Consider the following 17501-nt stretch of genomic DNA (forward strand, 5'->3'; position numbering starts at 1 on the left):
CTCTCGCTCTCTCTCTCACTATCTCTCACCATCTGTATGGTGTATGCTATACTGTATGGCTGTAGTGTGATAACATTTCACTGTGCCAACTGGTACATGTGACAAATAAATGTATCGCGTATCTTGTATGTATCTCACTATCCCAACACCCCACCCGTTCCAGGAATCAGTAGCTTCTGCCCCCACAGGTCTCTCGCCCCCCGGGGAAAGAGTGTTAAGATTAAACATATTTTATGGACACAAATGCTGGAGTAACTCAGCGGGACAGGCAGCATCCCTGGAGAGATGACGTTTCGGGTCGAGACCCTTCTTCAGACCCAAAACGTCACCCATTCCCTCTCCCCAGAGATGCTGCCTGTCCCGCTGAGTTGCTCCAGCATTTCGTGTCTATCTTCGGCGTGAACCTGCATCTGCAGTTCCTTCCTACTCCTTCAAAATATTTTACATTCTCTGAGTTTTACTGGAAATCTGACGCAGAGAGCGAGGGAAACCCCGCGACTCCGCTGGATCTGCCGGTCCAGGGGGGAGCGGGCGTCGGAGTCGCTAGAATGTCCCTTCCTACTCCCTCCCTGGGGCAGTGTCCTGTAGACAGGCCGGGTGGCCGGGGGCGGACCATCCATGCTGCTCACGTTCGTGGGGAATCCCCCTCCGCCCCCTCCACCGTGCGTCAGGCACCGGTTAAACCAGGGCGAGAGTCGGCGGCTCCACTCACTCTGCTGAGCAGCGCCTTCAGTACAGCATGGAGCAGCGAGCACTAGCACTAGCGCCGGTGATGGTGATGGCCATGATAGGCGCTGTGGCCGCTCAACACTTGTGCGCCAAAGGTAGGGGACATTTCTCTGTCCGGGGGAGAACCTGAACCTCGCTGCCCTCTCCCCTCCCTTCCATCTGTCGTTTCTGCCGGCTGAGAATACTGTGAGAGGCTTAGACAGGGTAAGACAGTCAGAACCTTTCTCCCAGGATGGACACGTCCAACACCGGAGGGTATGCCTTTAAAACGAGAGGGGCAACGTTTAAAGGAGGTGTACAGGGCAGGTCTTTTACACAGAGGGTGGTGGGTGCCTGGAGCGCCCACTGATGGTTGGTGGAGGCAGGCAGATACCACAGTGGTGTTTAAGAGATGTTTTTGGATGGACGCATGGATATGCAGGGAATGGAGGGATTATGGATCACTTGCAAGCAGAGGAGATGAGTTTATATGGACACTGTGCTCAGATGAGTTTATATGGACACTGTGGGCCGAAGGGCCTGTTCCTGTGCTGTACTGTTGTATGCTCAGTGTTGGAGTAGTGCGCTCCTGGGTGAGACTGGAGACAGATTTTTCCATAGCGGGGAAGTGCTGGTGGGATGTCCGTAGATATGGATTGAGAACATCTGCCCAGGGGTGCTGTCTAACTGAACGAGACACTCACCAATTCAGGCAGCATTGAAGTGCAGTGAGATGCAGTTAATGTAGAAGAAGGAACCGCATGCAGATGCTGGAAAATCGAAGGTAGACAAAAGTGCTGGAGAAACTCAGCGGGTGCGGCAGCATCTATGGAGCGAAGGAAATAGGCAACGTTTCGTCCCGAAACGTTGCCTATTTCCTTCGCTCCATAGATGCTGCCGCACCCGCTGAGTTTCTCCAGCACTTTTGTCCACCTGCAGTTAATGTTTGTCATGGTCAGCTGTTGCCTGAATTTGGCCCATAGCCCTCTAAACTTATCGTGTACGTAAACCTCCAAATATCTTCTAAAAGTTATAAATGTGCCGACTTCTATAGATTCATCTGAATGGCTCGTTCCAGATGCGGACTGTTCTCTGAGTGAAAAAAACTGCCCATGAGGTTCCTCTTAAATCTCTCTCCCCTCTCACTTTAAGCCTATGCCCACTAGTTTTAGAACCCTCTACCCTGGGAAATAGAAACATAGAAAATAGGTGCAGGAGTAGGCCATTCGGCCCTTCGAGCCTGCACCGCCATTTCCATCTGCAGTCTTTTACATGCCTGGTTTCCCCACTGCCTGGCTCCGCTTTCTTCTCTTCTTGCCTCAGTCTTTCATTTTCTCTTTCTCGATATCACCCTTTCTCTCCCATCCAAACCCTAACTCCTCTCTCTGCAGAGATTGCCAGACTGTTGAGTGTAGGCAGCAATTTTTCTTTTAGTCCATTTTTTTTTAAACTCATTGTCTGTTATGGCTTTCCTACTTTGGTGCAATTTTCATAGATCTTCTACAATTAAAATATCAGAACAAGTTGTTGACAACATGCAGCTCTCTCCATCAATGGATTGGCACATCATCGGCTTAGTTGTGGAGTGCTCCTGCTTATTCATACTGAAAAGAGAGACAGGAAACATAACACTTTCATTCATGAATTTAAAAGCTATGTTTACGTTGGAGTGCAGCGTTCAGTTTTGGTCACACTGCTATCGGATGATGTAATCAAACTGGAAAGGGCGCGGAGAAGATTTACGAGGATGTCGCCAGGATTCAAGGGGCTGAGCTACGGGGAGAGGTTGGGAATACTAGGACGTTATTCCCTGGAGCGCAGGAGACTGAGGGATGGTCCTTTACAGATGGATAAAATTATGAGGGGATTAGATAGGGTGAGTGCACAGTGTCGTTTTACCCAGGGTAGTGGAATCAAGAACTAGAAGGTATAGGTTTAAGGTGAGAGGGAAAAAGTTAACACAAACCTGAGGGGCAAGTGTTTTCACACAGTGGGTATATGGAATGAGCTGCCACTGAAGGTAGTTAAGGCAGGTACTATAACAATGGTACATGGATAGGAAAGGTTTAGAAGAATATGGGCCAATTGTAGACAAATGGTTCTGGATCAAAATGGAGCATTTTGGTCGGCATGGACAAGTGGGCCCGAGGGTCTGTTTCCCCACTGCACGACTATGTGACTGTATGACAAATAGAGGTTGAACTCTTTACCACAGCTTCTGTAGAAAATTGTTGCACAGTGCCCTTTTCTGTCAGAGCGTCATACACTTTGATTATCTCTGTTCCACTCCATTTGTGCCGTGAACACTTCACTATTTAGTCCACTGAACCTGGCTCTCAGGTGATGAGCAAGAGCAGGAGTTGGGTTGGGGGGGGGGGGAGGGGAGGGAAAGGGGGAAAACTACAGTCTTAATGAGCTTTGTTGGGATTTTTCTGTGTACAATGTTTCAGTGTGCAGCTGTTCACAGTTCTGCTTGTGGATCTCCTTCAGAGTGTTCAGTTTGGATAGTGAATGATGAGAGATGTAAGTGCCATGGTACAAGAGGGGTGACAAGGAGGTTTAGGGGGTGACAGAGAGGGAGCAGGTGGAGGGTTTGTGGTCAGGTTTTGATGGGGCGAGGATTTGTGGGGGCCGGATTAAGTTGAGGGTCACAATGGGGTGAGGGATTTGGGGGATTGCAAATTGTTGAGGTACGATGAGATTGTGGTGAGAGGAGGCCGGGTGGCTGAAGAAGGGCAGTGAGGGGGGGGGGGGGGGGTGCGCGCAAGGGCTGACGTGCCAATTTATACCATGTCTGCGACACTTCACCCCATCACTAGTAGTATTATCTGCTTTGACTGGAGAACGTGCAAAACAAAGCTTTTCACTGTACCTCGGTACGGGAGCTGGTGGCGCAGCGGTAGAGTCGCTGACTTACAAGCGCCAGAGACCTGGGTTTGATCCTGACTACATGTGCTTGTCTGTACAGAGTTTGTACGTTCTCCCCATGACCTGCGTGGGTTTTCACCGGGGTCTCCAGTTTCCTCCCACACTCCAAAGATGTACAGGATTGTAGGTTAATTGGATTGGTATAAATGTAGGTAGACAAAAGTGCTGGAGAAACTCAGCGGGTGCAGCCGCATCTATGGAGCAAAGGAAATAGGCAACGTTTCGGGCCGAAACCCTTCTTGAGACGTATAAATTTTGTATACATTTTAATTGGTTATAAATGTAAATTTCCCCTCATGTGTGTAGGAAGTGTTCTGTAAGTGTGTGGGGATCGCTGGTCGGCGTGGGCTCAGTGGGTTGAAGGGCCTGTTTCCGCGCTGTATCTCTAAATGAAACATTACAATAATAAACCTAAAAAAGGTCAAATAGGGTGGTTGAGGATACAACCTCAGTGAGGGAGTACTGAGGGAGAGGTGCTGCGCTGTCAGAGGTGCCATTGCTTGGGCAAGATGTTAAAATGACAGAAATCAAAATTAATGAACAGAATAGATGAGCCTCAAACTTCACTGATGTGCAACAACACACAGACTGGGCCCACCGGCAGGGAAATTTGGGGGTTATTATGATTCATTATAGACCAGAGATTATTTACATATCTTAAGAACTATTTTTGGACAATCCAATTTACCAAAAGTGTTTTTTTGCCGTTTTATTTGTCTGAGTCGTAGATCCCAGTCTTTAATTCGAGAAGAGGAAGAACTTGCACTGTGTAATGCCTTTCTCAACCTAGGGATGCCCCACTTCATTTCCCAATCGATGAAGGAGTTTTTTTCTTCAAAGCTAGTCCCTGGGGTGATGGTGGAGAGGCAGCTGGCAGTTTCTGCTGGGAAAGATGCCACACGTGTCCACGTGGTGGGCAATGTGGTTGCAAAAGATACGTGGCTAATAAAATATTATTGTGATTGTGATTGTGAATCTCCCTAGGATTCAGGAATAAATAGTCACCTGGGATCCGGGGCATATCATCTTTAAAACCATGCATAGAAACAGAAAAATAGGTGCAGGAGTAGGCCATTTGGCCCTTCGAGCCAGCACCGCCATTCAATATGATCATGGCTGATCATCTAAAATCAGTACCTCTGCATAACCCTTGATTCCTTTAGCCCTAAGAGCTAAATCTATGTCTCTCTTAAAAACATGCAGTGAATTGGCCTCCGCTGCTCACTGTGGCAGAGAATTCCACAGATTCAGAACACTCCGGGGTGAAGAAGTCTCCCTCATCTAAATCGTTAATATATATTGTATTTTGCGGCACCCCACTCGTCACTGCCTGCCGTTCTGAAAAGGATCCGTTGCTTCCTACTCTTTGCTCCTTGTCTGCCAACCAGTTTTCTATCCATGTCAATACCCTATCCCCCAATACCATGTGCTCTAATTTTGCACACTAATCTCTTGTGTGGGACCTTGTCAAAGGCTTTTTGAAAGTCCAGATACACCACATCCACTGGCTCTCCCATATCCATTCTACTTGTTACATCCTCAAAAAATTCCAAGAAGATTAGTGGAGCATGATTTCCACTTCATAAATCCATGCTGACTTTGACCGATCCCGTCACTGCTGTCCTGCAGTGAGATATCTGATCCTCCTCAGCAGTCCGGTGAGCGTTCTGTTTAATAGAGACACAAGCATCTTGAGCGAGAAAATAAATTGCTGGGGAAACTTTGAAGTAAGGTCCTGACCCCGTAAAGTCATCTGTCCATTTCCTTCCACAGATGCTGCCTGACCGACTGAGTTCCTCCAGCACCTTAATTCCTGTCAGTTCAACATCTTGCCCAAGCAATGGCACCTCTGACAGTGCAGCACTCCCTCAGTATTTCTCACTGAGGTTGTATCCTTAACTCTCCTGCACAACCTTTTTTAGGTTTAGGTTCATTATTGTCATGTGTGCCGAGGTACAGTGAAAAGCTTTGTTTTGCCTGCTATCCAATCAGATCAGATAATGATCTGAAGAAGGGTCTCGACCCAAAGTCTCACTTACCTACATTCTCCAGGGATGCTGCCTGGTCCTCTGAGTTACTCCAGTACTTTGTGTTATTTTATGTAAATCAGCATCTGCAGTTCCTTGTTTCCACAGATCATAATATACATAGATACAACCATTTTAAATTCAAGTACAATAGATAGAGCAAAGGGGAAGACACAGAGTGCAGAATACAGGTCTCGGCATTGTGGGACACCAGTTCCATAGACAAAGTCCATTGTCCGCAATGGGGTAGAGGTGTATCGGACAGTATCCTAACTCACGTAAAGATCGTTTAGAAGCCTGATAACCAAGGAGAAGAAGCTGTTTCTGAGTCTGGGTGGTGCTCGATTTCATTATTTTGCATCTTCTGCTGATGGGAGCGGGGAGAAGAAGGAATGACCGGGGCGGGACTAGACTTTGATTATGTTTGGGGTTGTTATGGAAATAATTATTTTACCTCCCAGCAACTGATCCAAAACCAACCAACCCCAAGTGGGGGGGGAGGGAGGTTTGGGGTGGATAGGGTTGGGGTTGTTGTTACCACCGGTAATGAAATCGGTCCTGACCTGTGAAACTAACAGTAAATATCTTGGTCGTTGCCAGGCATGTTTCGGGACAGCAAGACCGGCCAGTGCACTCCATGTCCAGCAACCTCCTACACCAGTACCATGAACAACCAGTCGCATTGCAACCGCTGCCGCATGTGTGCAGTAGGTGAGTCCGGCAGATGGGCGATGCATGCACGGGAGCTGCACGGGGGGGGGGGGGGGGGGGGGGACAAGGGGGAATGAGGGGGATGAGGAGACGGGAACAGGGGCGGCGGGGAAGGGAAGTGCAAAGATTGGGGGAAGAAATGGGGAGGAGGAGAGAGCGAGGGGGGGGGGGGGATAGGGGGAGTAAACAGAAGCGGGGAAAGGAGGAAGTGAGTGGAGGTGGGGAGAAGGTGGGGAAGGAAGAAAGAGAGGATGAGATAGGAGGGAGGGACGGGACGGGAGGGGGGGGGGGGGGGGTGGGGAGGGAGCAAGGTGAGCTGCCCTTGCCCTGGAAACAACAGTCCCGGAGCCCGTGCCCGCCCACCCCACTCCCTCCAAAAAATGATGGCCTTCCAGGTAAGTTGCTGGGGTGCCGGTCTTCGTGGTTCCTCTTTGCCTGGTTCCACATGTGTTCCAGCATTCCTGGTGAGCACAAGCTTGCTACATAGATGGTGTTGGCGCTCCCTGTTTCTCTCTATCTCTCCTTCTTGCTCTCTTGCTCTTTCTCTTTCCACATTCATTGTGTGTCTCTCTCTGTGTGATTCTCTTTGCCTCTTCTGCCTCTCCTGTTTCCCTCGGACTCCTGCTTCCTGTCTTCCCCTCTCTCTCTCTCTCTCTCTCTCTCTCTCTCTTCCAGTTTCCCTCTCTCTCGCCTTCTCTCTGTCTCCTCCTGTTTCTCTCTTCCTCTTTCCCTTTCCGTCTCTGTTTCACTCTGTCTCTTGCTCTCTGCTTCTCCTGTTTCTCCCCGACTCATGCTCCCCCCCCCCCCCTCTCTCGCTCCCTCCCTCCTCTCTCTCTCTCTTCCAGTTTCCCATTCACTCTCCATCTCTCACTGTTTCTCTCCCTTCTCTCACTCTCCCTCCCTCTCTCTCCCTTCCCTTGGTTCTCATTCATGCTCCCCTTTGCCTTTCCCTTGCTGCTCCGGAGGTTTTGCTCGTTCTCCCTGTTTCCGTCCTCTCATTCTCCTCCCATCCCGGTGACATTTGAAATAACAAGAGGGAAACCACTGTAGATACGCAGCAGGTCGGGCAGCAACTGTGGTGGAGGAGGGGGGGGGGGGGGGGGGGGGGGGGCTGGAATTTAACTTTGCAAGTTGAAAACCATTGTTCACCTCCACAAACCCCCCAGTCACGCCCGTTTCTTGATCTTGAAGGTAAATCCCAGACGCTGTTTCCGTGCCTGGCCACATCCAACACGGTGTGCGAGTGTAAAGAGGGATACATGTGTACCCGTAGTGACTGCAAAGCCTGCAAGCCCCACACTACGTGCAAGAGAGGACAGCGGGTGGAAGGAGAGGGTAAGCATGTTCTGGACACGCCAGCTTCGGGAAGGTCTGCTCGTGTACAACAGTCACTTGGAAGATATGTGTGTTTAAAAAGGAACTGCACATGCTGGAAAATCCCAGGTAGACAAAAATGCTGGAGAAACTCAGCGGGTGCAGCAGCATCTATGGAGCGAAGGAAATAGGCAACGTTTCGTCCCGAAACGTTGCCTATTTCCTTCGCTCCATAGATGCTGCTGCACCCGCTGAGTTTCTCCAGCATTTTTGTGTACTTGGAACATATTTATCAGATACGAGATGAGAAAAAACAATTTTCACACAGAGAGTGGTGAATCTCTGGAATTCTCTGCCACAGAAGGTAGTTGAGGCCAGTTCATTGGCTATATTTAAGAGGGAGTTAGATGTGGCCCTTGTGGCTAAAGGGATCAGGGGGGTATGGAGGGAAGGCAGGTACAGGATACTGAGTTGGATGATCAGCCATGATCATATTGAATGGCGGTGCAGGCTCGAAGGGCCGAATGGCCTCTACTCCTGCACCTATTTTCTATGTTTCTATGTTTCTATACTGGAAAGCTGTTGTGAACATGTTAAGTGGTCCATGCAGAGAGCAGAATGGGGTGGGAGGAGGGGGGGGGGGGGGGGGGGGGTGCAAGTGGTGGTGGGATCACGTTGTCACTGGGAGAAATGCCAAAGCAGATTTGAGGAATTGAAGAGATTCCTCTGATTGGATTTCTTTAGTTCAAGCATCTCCAACACCCCAGTCTCCACTCTGCCTTCTGCCCATTAACTAGGCCTCAGTCCCTGTTCTCATCCTGTTTAAGAAGGAACTGCAGATGCTGGAAAATAGAAGGTACACAAAAATGCTGGAGAAACTCAGCGGGTGCAGCAGCATCTATGGAGCGAAGGAAATAGGTAACGTTTCGGGCCGAAACCCTACTTCAGCATTTTTGTATTTCCAGCATCTGCAGTTCCTTCTTGAACACAGATATGTGTGAGGGTTTGGTCAGTCACGGTGGGGGAAGCCATGGCTGCTGAGCGAGGAGGACATCTCAGAGGGGGGGGGGGGGGGGGGGGGGGGGGGGGAGAATGTGGGACAGAAGGACCCCTGGCTCAACCACTAGTAGTGCTGACGTCACACACAGCTGAATCACCAGAGAACCGATGCTGAGAAAAACACGTCGTCACCAAAGCCACTTCCTCCTCTGACCAACCGGGCTTGTGTGAGGAGGTGAGAATGTTCCACTAGTGTGTGTGTGTGGTAGTGACTGATCTACGAGTCATAACAGCGTGGAAACAGACAGACCCCTCGCCTCAACTTGCCCACGCCGACCAACATTGCCCCGTCTACACTAGTCCCATCTATCTGCTTTCCTTTGGCCCATATATGACTCAACCGCTACTCTCCGTGTACATGTCCAAAAGTGTTTTAAACATTGTGATATTACCTGCCTCAACTACCTCCGCCGTCAGCTCCTTCAATATATCTACCATCTCAGGTTTCTATTCAATCTTTCCCTCCTCATCTTTAACATATGTTCTCTGGTTCTTGATTCCCCTACTCTGGATAAAATACTCTGCGTACTTACCATATCGATGCGTGGAATTCTCTGCCACAGAAAATAGTTGAGGCCAGTTCATTGGCTATATAGAAACATAGAAACATAGCAAATAGGTGCAGGGGTAGGTCATTCGGCCCTTCGAGCCTGCACCGCCAAACAGTATCCTGTACCTGCCTTCTCTCCATACCCCCTGATCCCTTTAGCCACAAGGGCCACATCTAACTCCCTCTTAAATATAGCCAATGAACTGGCCTCAACTACCTTCTATGGCAGAGAATTCAACAGATGTGGCAGAGAATTCCACAGATACGGCAGAGAATTCCACAGATATTTAAGAGGGAGGTAGATGTGGCCCTTGTGGCTAAAGGGGTCAGGGGGTATGGAGAGAAGGCAGGTACAGGATACTGAGTTGGATGATCAGCCATGATCATATTGAATGGCGGTGCAGGCTCGAAGGGCCGAATGGCCTACTCCTGCACCTATTTTCTATGTTTCTATGATTCCTCTAATGATCTTACACACATACGTCCGTAAGATCACCCCTCAGCCTCCTGCGCTCAAAGCAATAAAGTCCCAGTCTGCTCAACCTTTCCCTATAGCTCAGTCTCCAGTGTCCCGGCAACACCTCATACATCTCCTCTGCACTCTTTCCACCTTGACAACGTTAAACCTGGCCTGAGATCAGCGGTCTGAGCTGCAGCGCTCCGTGGATAGGGCTGGGACATGGGCTCAGGGATAAATCCAGTCCCTGCTGAATCTGTGACCAGTCTCCCTGTACCCTCTCTGTGTGACTAGCCCCCTATGCCAGCTCTGTGAGCAGTCCCCTCTACCCACTCTGTGAGCTGTCGCCTATACCCACTCTTTGACCAGTCCCTCTGTACCTGAGTTTAAGAAGGAACTGCAGATGCTGGAAAATCGAAGGTAGACAAAAATGCTGGAGAAACTCAGCGGGTGCAGCAGCATCTATGGAGCGAAGGAAATAGGCAACGTTTCGTCCCGAAACGTTGCCTATTTCCTTCGCTCCATAGATGCTGCTGCACCCGCTGAGTTTCTCCAGCATTTTTGTCTACCTGTCCCATGCGACTAGTCCCCGTATACCCCACTTTTTCGCCCCAGTGCCACTTCACAGTTTTTCCCTTTGTTTTGATCTGATTCTCGCTCCCTCTCTGCGCGGAACTTCCACTTTTTTTTTTAAACCACCACCACCCACAGCGACGGGCAGAGGGAACAGCTGTGCCACCCGACCTTGGAGTCGCGACTAACCGACCCTCCTCTCCGTTGTTCTCTACCAGGCGACTCGTTCAAGGACAGGCGGTGCCGGGACTGCCGCAGCGGCACCTTTTCCAACCAAGACAATGTTGGCACCTGCACACCGTGGACCGAGTGAGTTCCCATTTGGGCGGCGCGGGAGGTGCATAGGTAGGGAGGGTAGGTTCGGAGTGTGAGGGTGTGTGTCTGGGGCTTTGTGGCAATGGTTGCCCCCCATCTACACTAGTCCCACCTGCCCGCATTTGGCCCAAATCCCTCCAAATCTTATAGAAACATATAAAATTATAAAAAGGACTGGACAAGCTAGATGCAGGAAAAATGTTCCCAATGTTGGGCGAGTCCAGAACCAGGAGGCCACCGTCTTAGAATAAAGGGGGGAGGTCATTTAAGACTGAGGTGAGAAAAAAACGTTTTCGCCCAGAGAGTTGTGAATTTATGGAATTCCCTGCCACAGAGGGCAGTGGAGGCCAAATCACTGGATGGATTTAAGAGAGAGTTAGATAGAGCTCTAGGGGCTAGTGGAGTCAAGGGATATGGGGAGAAGGCAGGCACGGGTTATTGATAGGGGACGATCAGCCATGATCACAATGAATGGCGGTGTTGGCTCGAAGGGCCGAATGGCCTACTCCTGCACCTATTTTCTATGTTTCTAACCCTTCCCTCTGTGTGAAGCTGGTGGCTTCATGTCCATTTAAGCACCCGTGGCTTGACGTTACTCGTGTTGTACCGCCTGAGCTGTCGATGGAAAACTTAAAGATTCCACTCCTGCCCACACAGCCAGCTACAAAAACTCAGCAAGCCCTCCCTCACTCACTCCCCGTAGTGAAACGAGGGCTGAATAACTACAGTCTGAGCAGACAGTGTGTGGCTCACAGCGACACTGTAACTGTAAAGGGCAGGAAACGCGTGCGGAGAGTGAGTAACATGATCAGTTATGGGCTCAACCACTTGAAACGCCGGCCTCCTACAGATAAGACCAGTCATTGCATAAGTTTCCAGAGAGAGAGAGAGTTCAATGAATGAATGAAGTCACTGGGCCAATTTCTGTTTGTAATCTCCGTCTGTGTGGTGTCTGTCGTTCTAGCTGCTCGGCTACAGGTCTCCGGGTAGCGAGGAACGGTTCCAGCACCGAGGATGCAACGTGCGGCGCGCCCCTGGCAACCCCGGCGGCTGCCACCAGCTCGAACTGGTCCAAACACAGAACCCCAACACACCCCGGCCAGCCCTGGCGCCAAGGTAGAAACCTATTGCAGACTTCCCCAAACGCTAAGCGTAATCAAGTTCCCAACCTACCGACACTGATGGGAAAGCGCAAAGTGGCAGAGTGACCCAAGTTGGGAATTGAAATCTCCCAGCGTGTCGGAAGGAACTGCAGATGATGGTTTACACCGAAGATAGACATACATAACATGCTGGCGTAACTCAGCGGGACAGGCAGCAACCCTGAATGGAAGGAATGGGTGACGTTTTGGGTGGAGACCCTTCTTCAGATGGGCCTTGAGCCCACATCCCTCTGAACCTTCTATTGAAATCCTGTTGATTCTAGAACAGTTCCCACAGAACATTAGTGTAAGCCTCCTAGTTAAAAAAAAATTGAAGAGAGAACATGGGAAAATACAAATCATTCGCTGGGAAAATGGCGGAGATAATGGAATTGGGCAAAATCTGTAAGAATTTATCAAAGGGAATATCCTGTTTGTCAAATTTTCGGGCTTATTTTGAAATTAAGTAACAAAGTGCATAAAGGTGAAGTATTTGGACTTGCAGAAAGCTTTCAACAGGGCACACTACAGAGGATGGAAAACAGGATGAGGACAGGAAGGTACACAAAAAAGCTGGAGAAACTCAGCGGGTGCAGCAGCATCTATGGAGCGAAGGAAATTTCCTTCGCTCCATAGATGCTGCTGCACCCGCTGAGTTTCTCCAGCTTTTTTGTGTACCTTCGATTTTCCAGCATCTGCAGTTCCTTCTTAAACAGGATGAGAACAGGGACTGGCTGAGGCCTAGTTAATGGGCAGAAGGCAGAGTGGAGATGAATGGGTCATTTTCCTGTTGGGAAGTGTGAAGACTGGGGTGTTGGAGATGTTTGAACTAAAGAAATCCAATCAGAGGAATCTCTTCAATTCCTTAAATCTGCTTTGGCATTCAATCTGACCATGTCCAAACTTGCGTCTCAGAGCAGAATTGGACCATTCAGTCCATCAAGTCTACTCCGCCATTAAATCATGGCTGATCTATCTTTCCCTCTCAACCCCATTCTCCTGGCTTCTCCCCATAACCCTGACACCCGCACTAATCAAGAATCTGCCTTAAAATATCAATTAACGGCCTCCGCAGCCTTCTGTGCCAGTGGATTCCACAGATTCACCACCCTCTGACTAAAGAGATTCCTCCTCATCTTTCTAAAGGTACGGTCCTTTTATTCTGAGGCTATGTCCTCTGGTCCTAGAATCTCCCACTAGTGGAAACATCCTCTCCACATCCACTCGATCCAGGCTCTCCTACCGATTCCCCCCACTGCTCGATTCCGTGCTATTGAAAACTCGGTGTCTCTCTGTGCCATCAGTGAGTGAGCCGCCAGAGTTCCCTGAGGGTGGAGAATCCCGCCGTTCGCCAGGGTCTGTGTGGACACATTCTCTCATCTAAGTCTAGAGTGACCGATCTCTTATTGTGAGACTTGGTCACCCCTGGCGGGAAATAAATCAGCTGTTAACCAACCGCGTCAAGCCGCAGAATGGGATGGTGTCTCCACTCAGTGGAAGCATAATCATCAGGCCAGATCTTTTTGGTTAACCTTTCCTATCGATCAATCATGTGTCAATCCAGCAATCACGTATCCTTATCCACTTGTATTTCAATGCCGATTAGAACTTGCTACAAAACCTGCATCGGTAGTGGGCTGATCTCTTTTCCCTCTTTAGACAAGCACGATGGGATTGCGGCCATCATCGCCATAGTATTGGTGCCATGTGTCCTCATCCCATTCACTCTCTACGTTGTCATGCAGAACAAGAAGTGGCAGAAGAAACCCATGGAACTGGATGTGAAGAACAATGGTGAGTGTATGTCCTGCACTTGATGTGTCTCAATCCACCCAAGACAAACATTGGCTCACTGTTCCATCTCCCCCTATGACCTCTCTGCTGATGTATTCAGTGCCACTTACTAACCTGCACACCTTTCCCTTAAAAACACCTTGCAATGTTTGCAGCATCTAGAGTCACAGAGTCTTGCATCATGACCCAACTTGTCCATGCCGACCAAGATGCCGCTTCCATGCTAATCCCACCTGCCCGTGTTTGGCCTGTATCCCTATAAACATTTCCTATCCATGTACCTGCCCAAATGTCTTTTAAATCTTGTTATAGTACCTGCCTCAACTACCTCCTCTGGCAGCTCGTTCCATATACCCACCGCACTCTGTGTGAAAATGTTGCCCCTCATGTTCCTATTAAATCTTTCCCCTCTCACCTTGAACCCGTGTCCTCTGGTTTTTGATTCTCCTACTCTGGATAAAAGACTCAGTTCATTCACCCTGTCCTTCCCCTCCTGACTTTATACACTTTCATACACTTTGAATGTCATCTTTGTTGGCCTGTTTTTAACTCTTTATAAAAGACAAGATAATTTGGAAATAAAGAGCTGCAGATGCTGGTTGATACAGGAAAGGACTCAATGTGCTGGAAAAGAGTCTCAACACAAAGCGTCACCTATCCATGTTCTCTATAGATGTTGCCTGACCTGCTGTGGGTTTCGGCCCGAAACGTTGCCTATTTCCTTCGCTCCATAGATGCTGCTGCACCCACTGAGTTTCTCCAGCATTTTTGTGTACCTTCGATTTTCCAGCATCTGCAGTTCCTTCTTAAACACAACGAGTTGCTCCAGGTTATTCTGTTCTTTTGGCAGCAATAATTAGTTTGTCACTGTGCACACCGTACAAGTGCAGCAGTTAGCTTAATGGGAAGATGAGGTGAGGGTATGGGACCAGTGGATGTGAGCAAAGGGCATGGTGAAGAGCTAAATAGATGGGGTGAATACAAAGAGTCTATTACCCCCAGGCTAGAGGAACAAAGAGGCTTGTGTGGACCAGCTGATATCATGGGCTGTGTCCGTCCTCTACAACTCTATGATAGCAACTCACCCTTGACGTTGTTCTCATGATGCCATCAAGATGCCATTAAGCTGGAAAGAGTGCAGAGAAGATTTACGTGGATATTGCCAGGACTCGAGGGCCTGATCTGTGGAGAGAGGTTGGGCAGAATAGGACATTATTCCTTGGAGCACCGGAGGCTGAGGGGTGATCTTATAGAGGTGTATAAAATCATGAGTGGAATAGGTCAGGTGAATACCCTTTTACCCCAGGGTTGGGGAATAGAGAACCAGAGGACATGGGTTTAAAATGAGAGAGGCAAGATTTAATAGGAACTTGAGGGGCAACCTTTTCACACAGAGGATAGTGGATATATGCAACGAGCCGTCAGAGGAGATGGTTGAGGCGGGTACATTAACAGCATTTAAAAGATATTTAGACTGATACATGGATAGAAAAGGTTTAGAGAGATATGAGACAAATTGGGTAAATGGGACCAGTGTAGATGGGACATTTGGTTGGCATGGAATTGGGTTGAAGGGTCTGTTGCTATGCTGAGTGTATCACTCAATGTTCCCCGCAGCTTAAAGTTGCTTTAAATTAAAAATATGGCTTTTAAAGTGTCTGTAAAGGTAGGAGAATGTTAAGAGGGAATTCTCGAGCAACTGGAGGCCTGTGGTTCTAACACAAGGTGCTGCTCAACATTCCAATATTCGCTATTCCTTGTGTCTGATGTGGAAGAGCAGATGGATTGCTGGGATTACTAGGGAATGATATTGGAGAGAAATCCTGTTTTCGCTAAGATGTTAGAAAGTGAAATTGCCTTTCACAGTTCCTCTCGCTTGTTGTTTCAGAGGACGTGCCCTTTGCCCTAGTGGTGCCCGTGGACAACCGGTGCAGCTGGCACTGTCCGGAGGAGGAGACGGGAGACTGGCAGCTTCGGCAAGAGACCGCTACCAAACGGCCGGAGTGAGGGCGGACGTGCTGCCGAGGGACTGAGGAATGACTGGAGGATCAATCCGCAATAGTGGACCAGACACTAGGTCAACAACCTTCACCGCTTCTTACTCTCAAGTTCAAAACCTTCCCAAAAGCTCTAGTTAACAATACTCTGGTGTGTGTGTGTGTGTGTGTGTGTGTGTGTGTGTGTGTGTGTGTGTGTGTGTGTGTGTGTGTGTGTGTGTGTGTGTGTGTGTGTGTGTGTGTGTGTGTGTGTGTGTGTGTAAATATGCAATATTCAAAATGTTATGGACAAGAACTTTGTGGGAACTTGGGATGACGGACACACCTCCCCCCCCCCCCCCCCCCCCCCCCCCCACCGCAGTGAGCCAAGCCAGCGCCACTCAGCATGAGAACCTGGGAAATATGAGCATCCTTTGACAACCCTGTACTGATCAAGAGCACCCTGCCGCATTTGGTGGTGGAAGCAGATTCAGTTGTTAGGTCCAGAAAGGAAACCAGGTCAGAATTTTGAATGGTGAAAATCAGCAGGGATGTGGGAAGAGAGCAGTAGGGGTTATAACGCAGGAGTTGGTGAGGGAGAAGGAATGGAAGAGGCTGAGGAAGGGAGTGCATGCTTGGGTTTGTGTGAGGGATGAGCAACCAGTGGTGCATCAGTCCCCAGGACCCAACATGCCACAGCAAGGAAAGGCAAGGATCCCGGAGCCTGAGGTGGAGCTCCAACCTCACGTCTCACGTCACTGAGGCTGTCTGTGGTGTAGTGGGCTTGTGTTTGGAGGAGGATGAGGGGCGAGTGGGGAGGAGGGAGCAGGGCGAGGAGTTGCGGGAAGAGGATGAGAGCGGAGATGAGCTGGGGTTTGTTGGTCAGTTTGATCACAATGTCTACTTGTCATACTCCAGGTCTGGGGATGATGGTCAGTATCACTGATCGCACAGGGCGGCACGGTGGCGCAGTGGTAGTTTTGCTGCCTCACAGCGCCCGACTCCCGGGTTTGATCCTGACTATGGGTGCTGTCTGTATAGAGTTTGCACGTTCTCCCTGTGACCACGTTGGTTATCTACGGGTGCTCCGTTCCTCCCGCACTCCAAAGACGTACAGGTTTGTAGGTTAACTGGCCTCTATGAATTGCCACTAGTGTATAGAATAGAACGAGTTTACGGTTGATCATTGGTTGACGTGGACTCGGTGGGACAATGGACCTATTTCCACGCTGTATTTAGTTTATTTTTTAGTTTAGAGATACAGCATGGAAACAGGCCCTTCGGCCCACCGGGTCCACGCCGACCAGCGATCCCTGCACATTAACACTATGCTACACCCACTAGGGACAATTTTTACATTTACCAAGCCAATTAACCTACAAACCTGTACATCTTTGGAATGTGGGAGGAAACCGAAGATCTCGGAGAAAACACACGCAGGTCACGGGGAGAACGTACAAAATCTCCGTACAGACAGGACCCGTAATCGGGATCGAACCCGGGTCTCCAGCGCTGCATTCGCTTTAAGGCAGCAACTCTACCGCTGTGCCACCATGACTGCCCAACAGAAAAACACGGTTTACTGGGCACTGTTGGGCAATATTTTGCTCCTATATGTACATTATTTTTAATATTCCGGTGAAGGATAATGTATTTACTTATGTTTATTTTAAATGTGATGGAAGTAAATAAATGTTGTGAATCCAGCTCCTGTGGTGTTGGGTGAATGTACATGGGTTGGGTTAGCATTGGGTTGGTTGCATACATGGCTGTGGATGACTGGTGATGCCAGCTTCTCTAGTCCCCATTGTACCTGTACTGAGGATCCAGGTAGAAGCCAATGTTTGGTCTGGGACACATTTGGCCAGAACTATCTGACAACGACTCTCCAAAGGACATTGGTGGCCCAGACAGAGTTTTTACAACAATCCCTCTATGTATGACTAA

At 49.2% G+C, this 17501-nt stretch overlaps 1 protein-coding gene across 1 annotated transcript; it reads left to right on the forward strand.

The window, feature by feature from the left end:
- The first annotated feature begins 623 nt into the window (after positions 1–623).
- Positions 624–17261, forward strand: tnfrsf9 (TNF receptor superfamily member 9). Its single transcript, XM_033048272.1, has 7 exons — positions 624–824; positions 6264–6374; positions 7566–7709; positions 10546–10636; positions 11607–11758; positions 13449–13578; positions 15467–17261. Coding segments are annotated over exons 1-7 (714 nt in total). The 5' UTR covers positions 624–739; the 3' UTR covers positions 15468–17261.
- The last annotated feature ends 240 nt before the right edge of the window (positions 17262–17501 follow it).

The sequence above is a fragment of the Amblyraja radiata genome, chromosome 31 (assembly GCF_010909765.2).
Source record: "Amblyraja radiata isolate CabotCenter1 chromosome 31, sAmbRad1.1.pri, whole genome shotgun sequence".
Lineage (NCBI taxonomy): Eukaryota > Metazoa > Chordata > Chondrichthyes > Rajiformes > Rajidae > Amblyraja > Amblyraja radiata.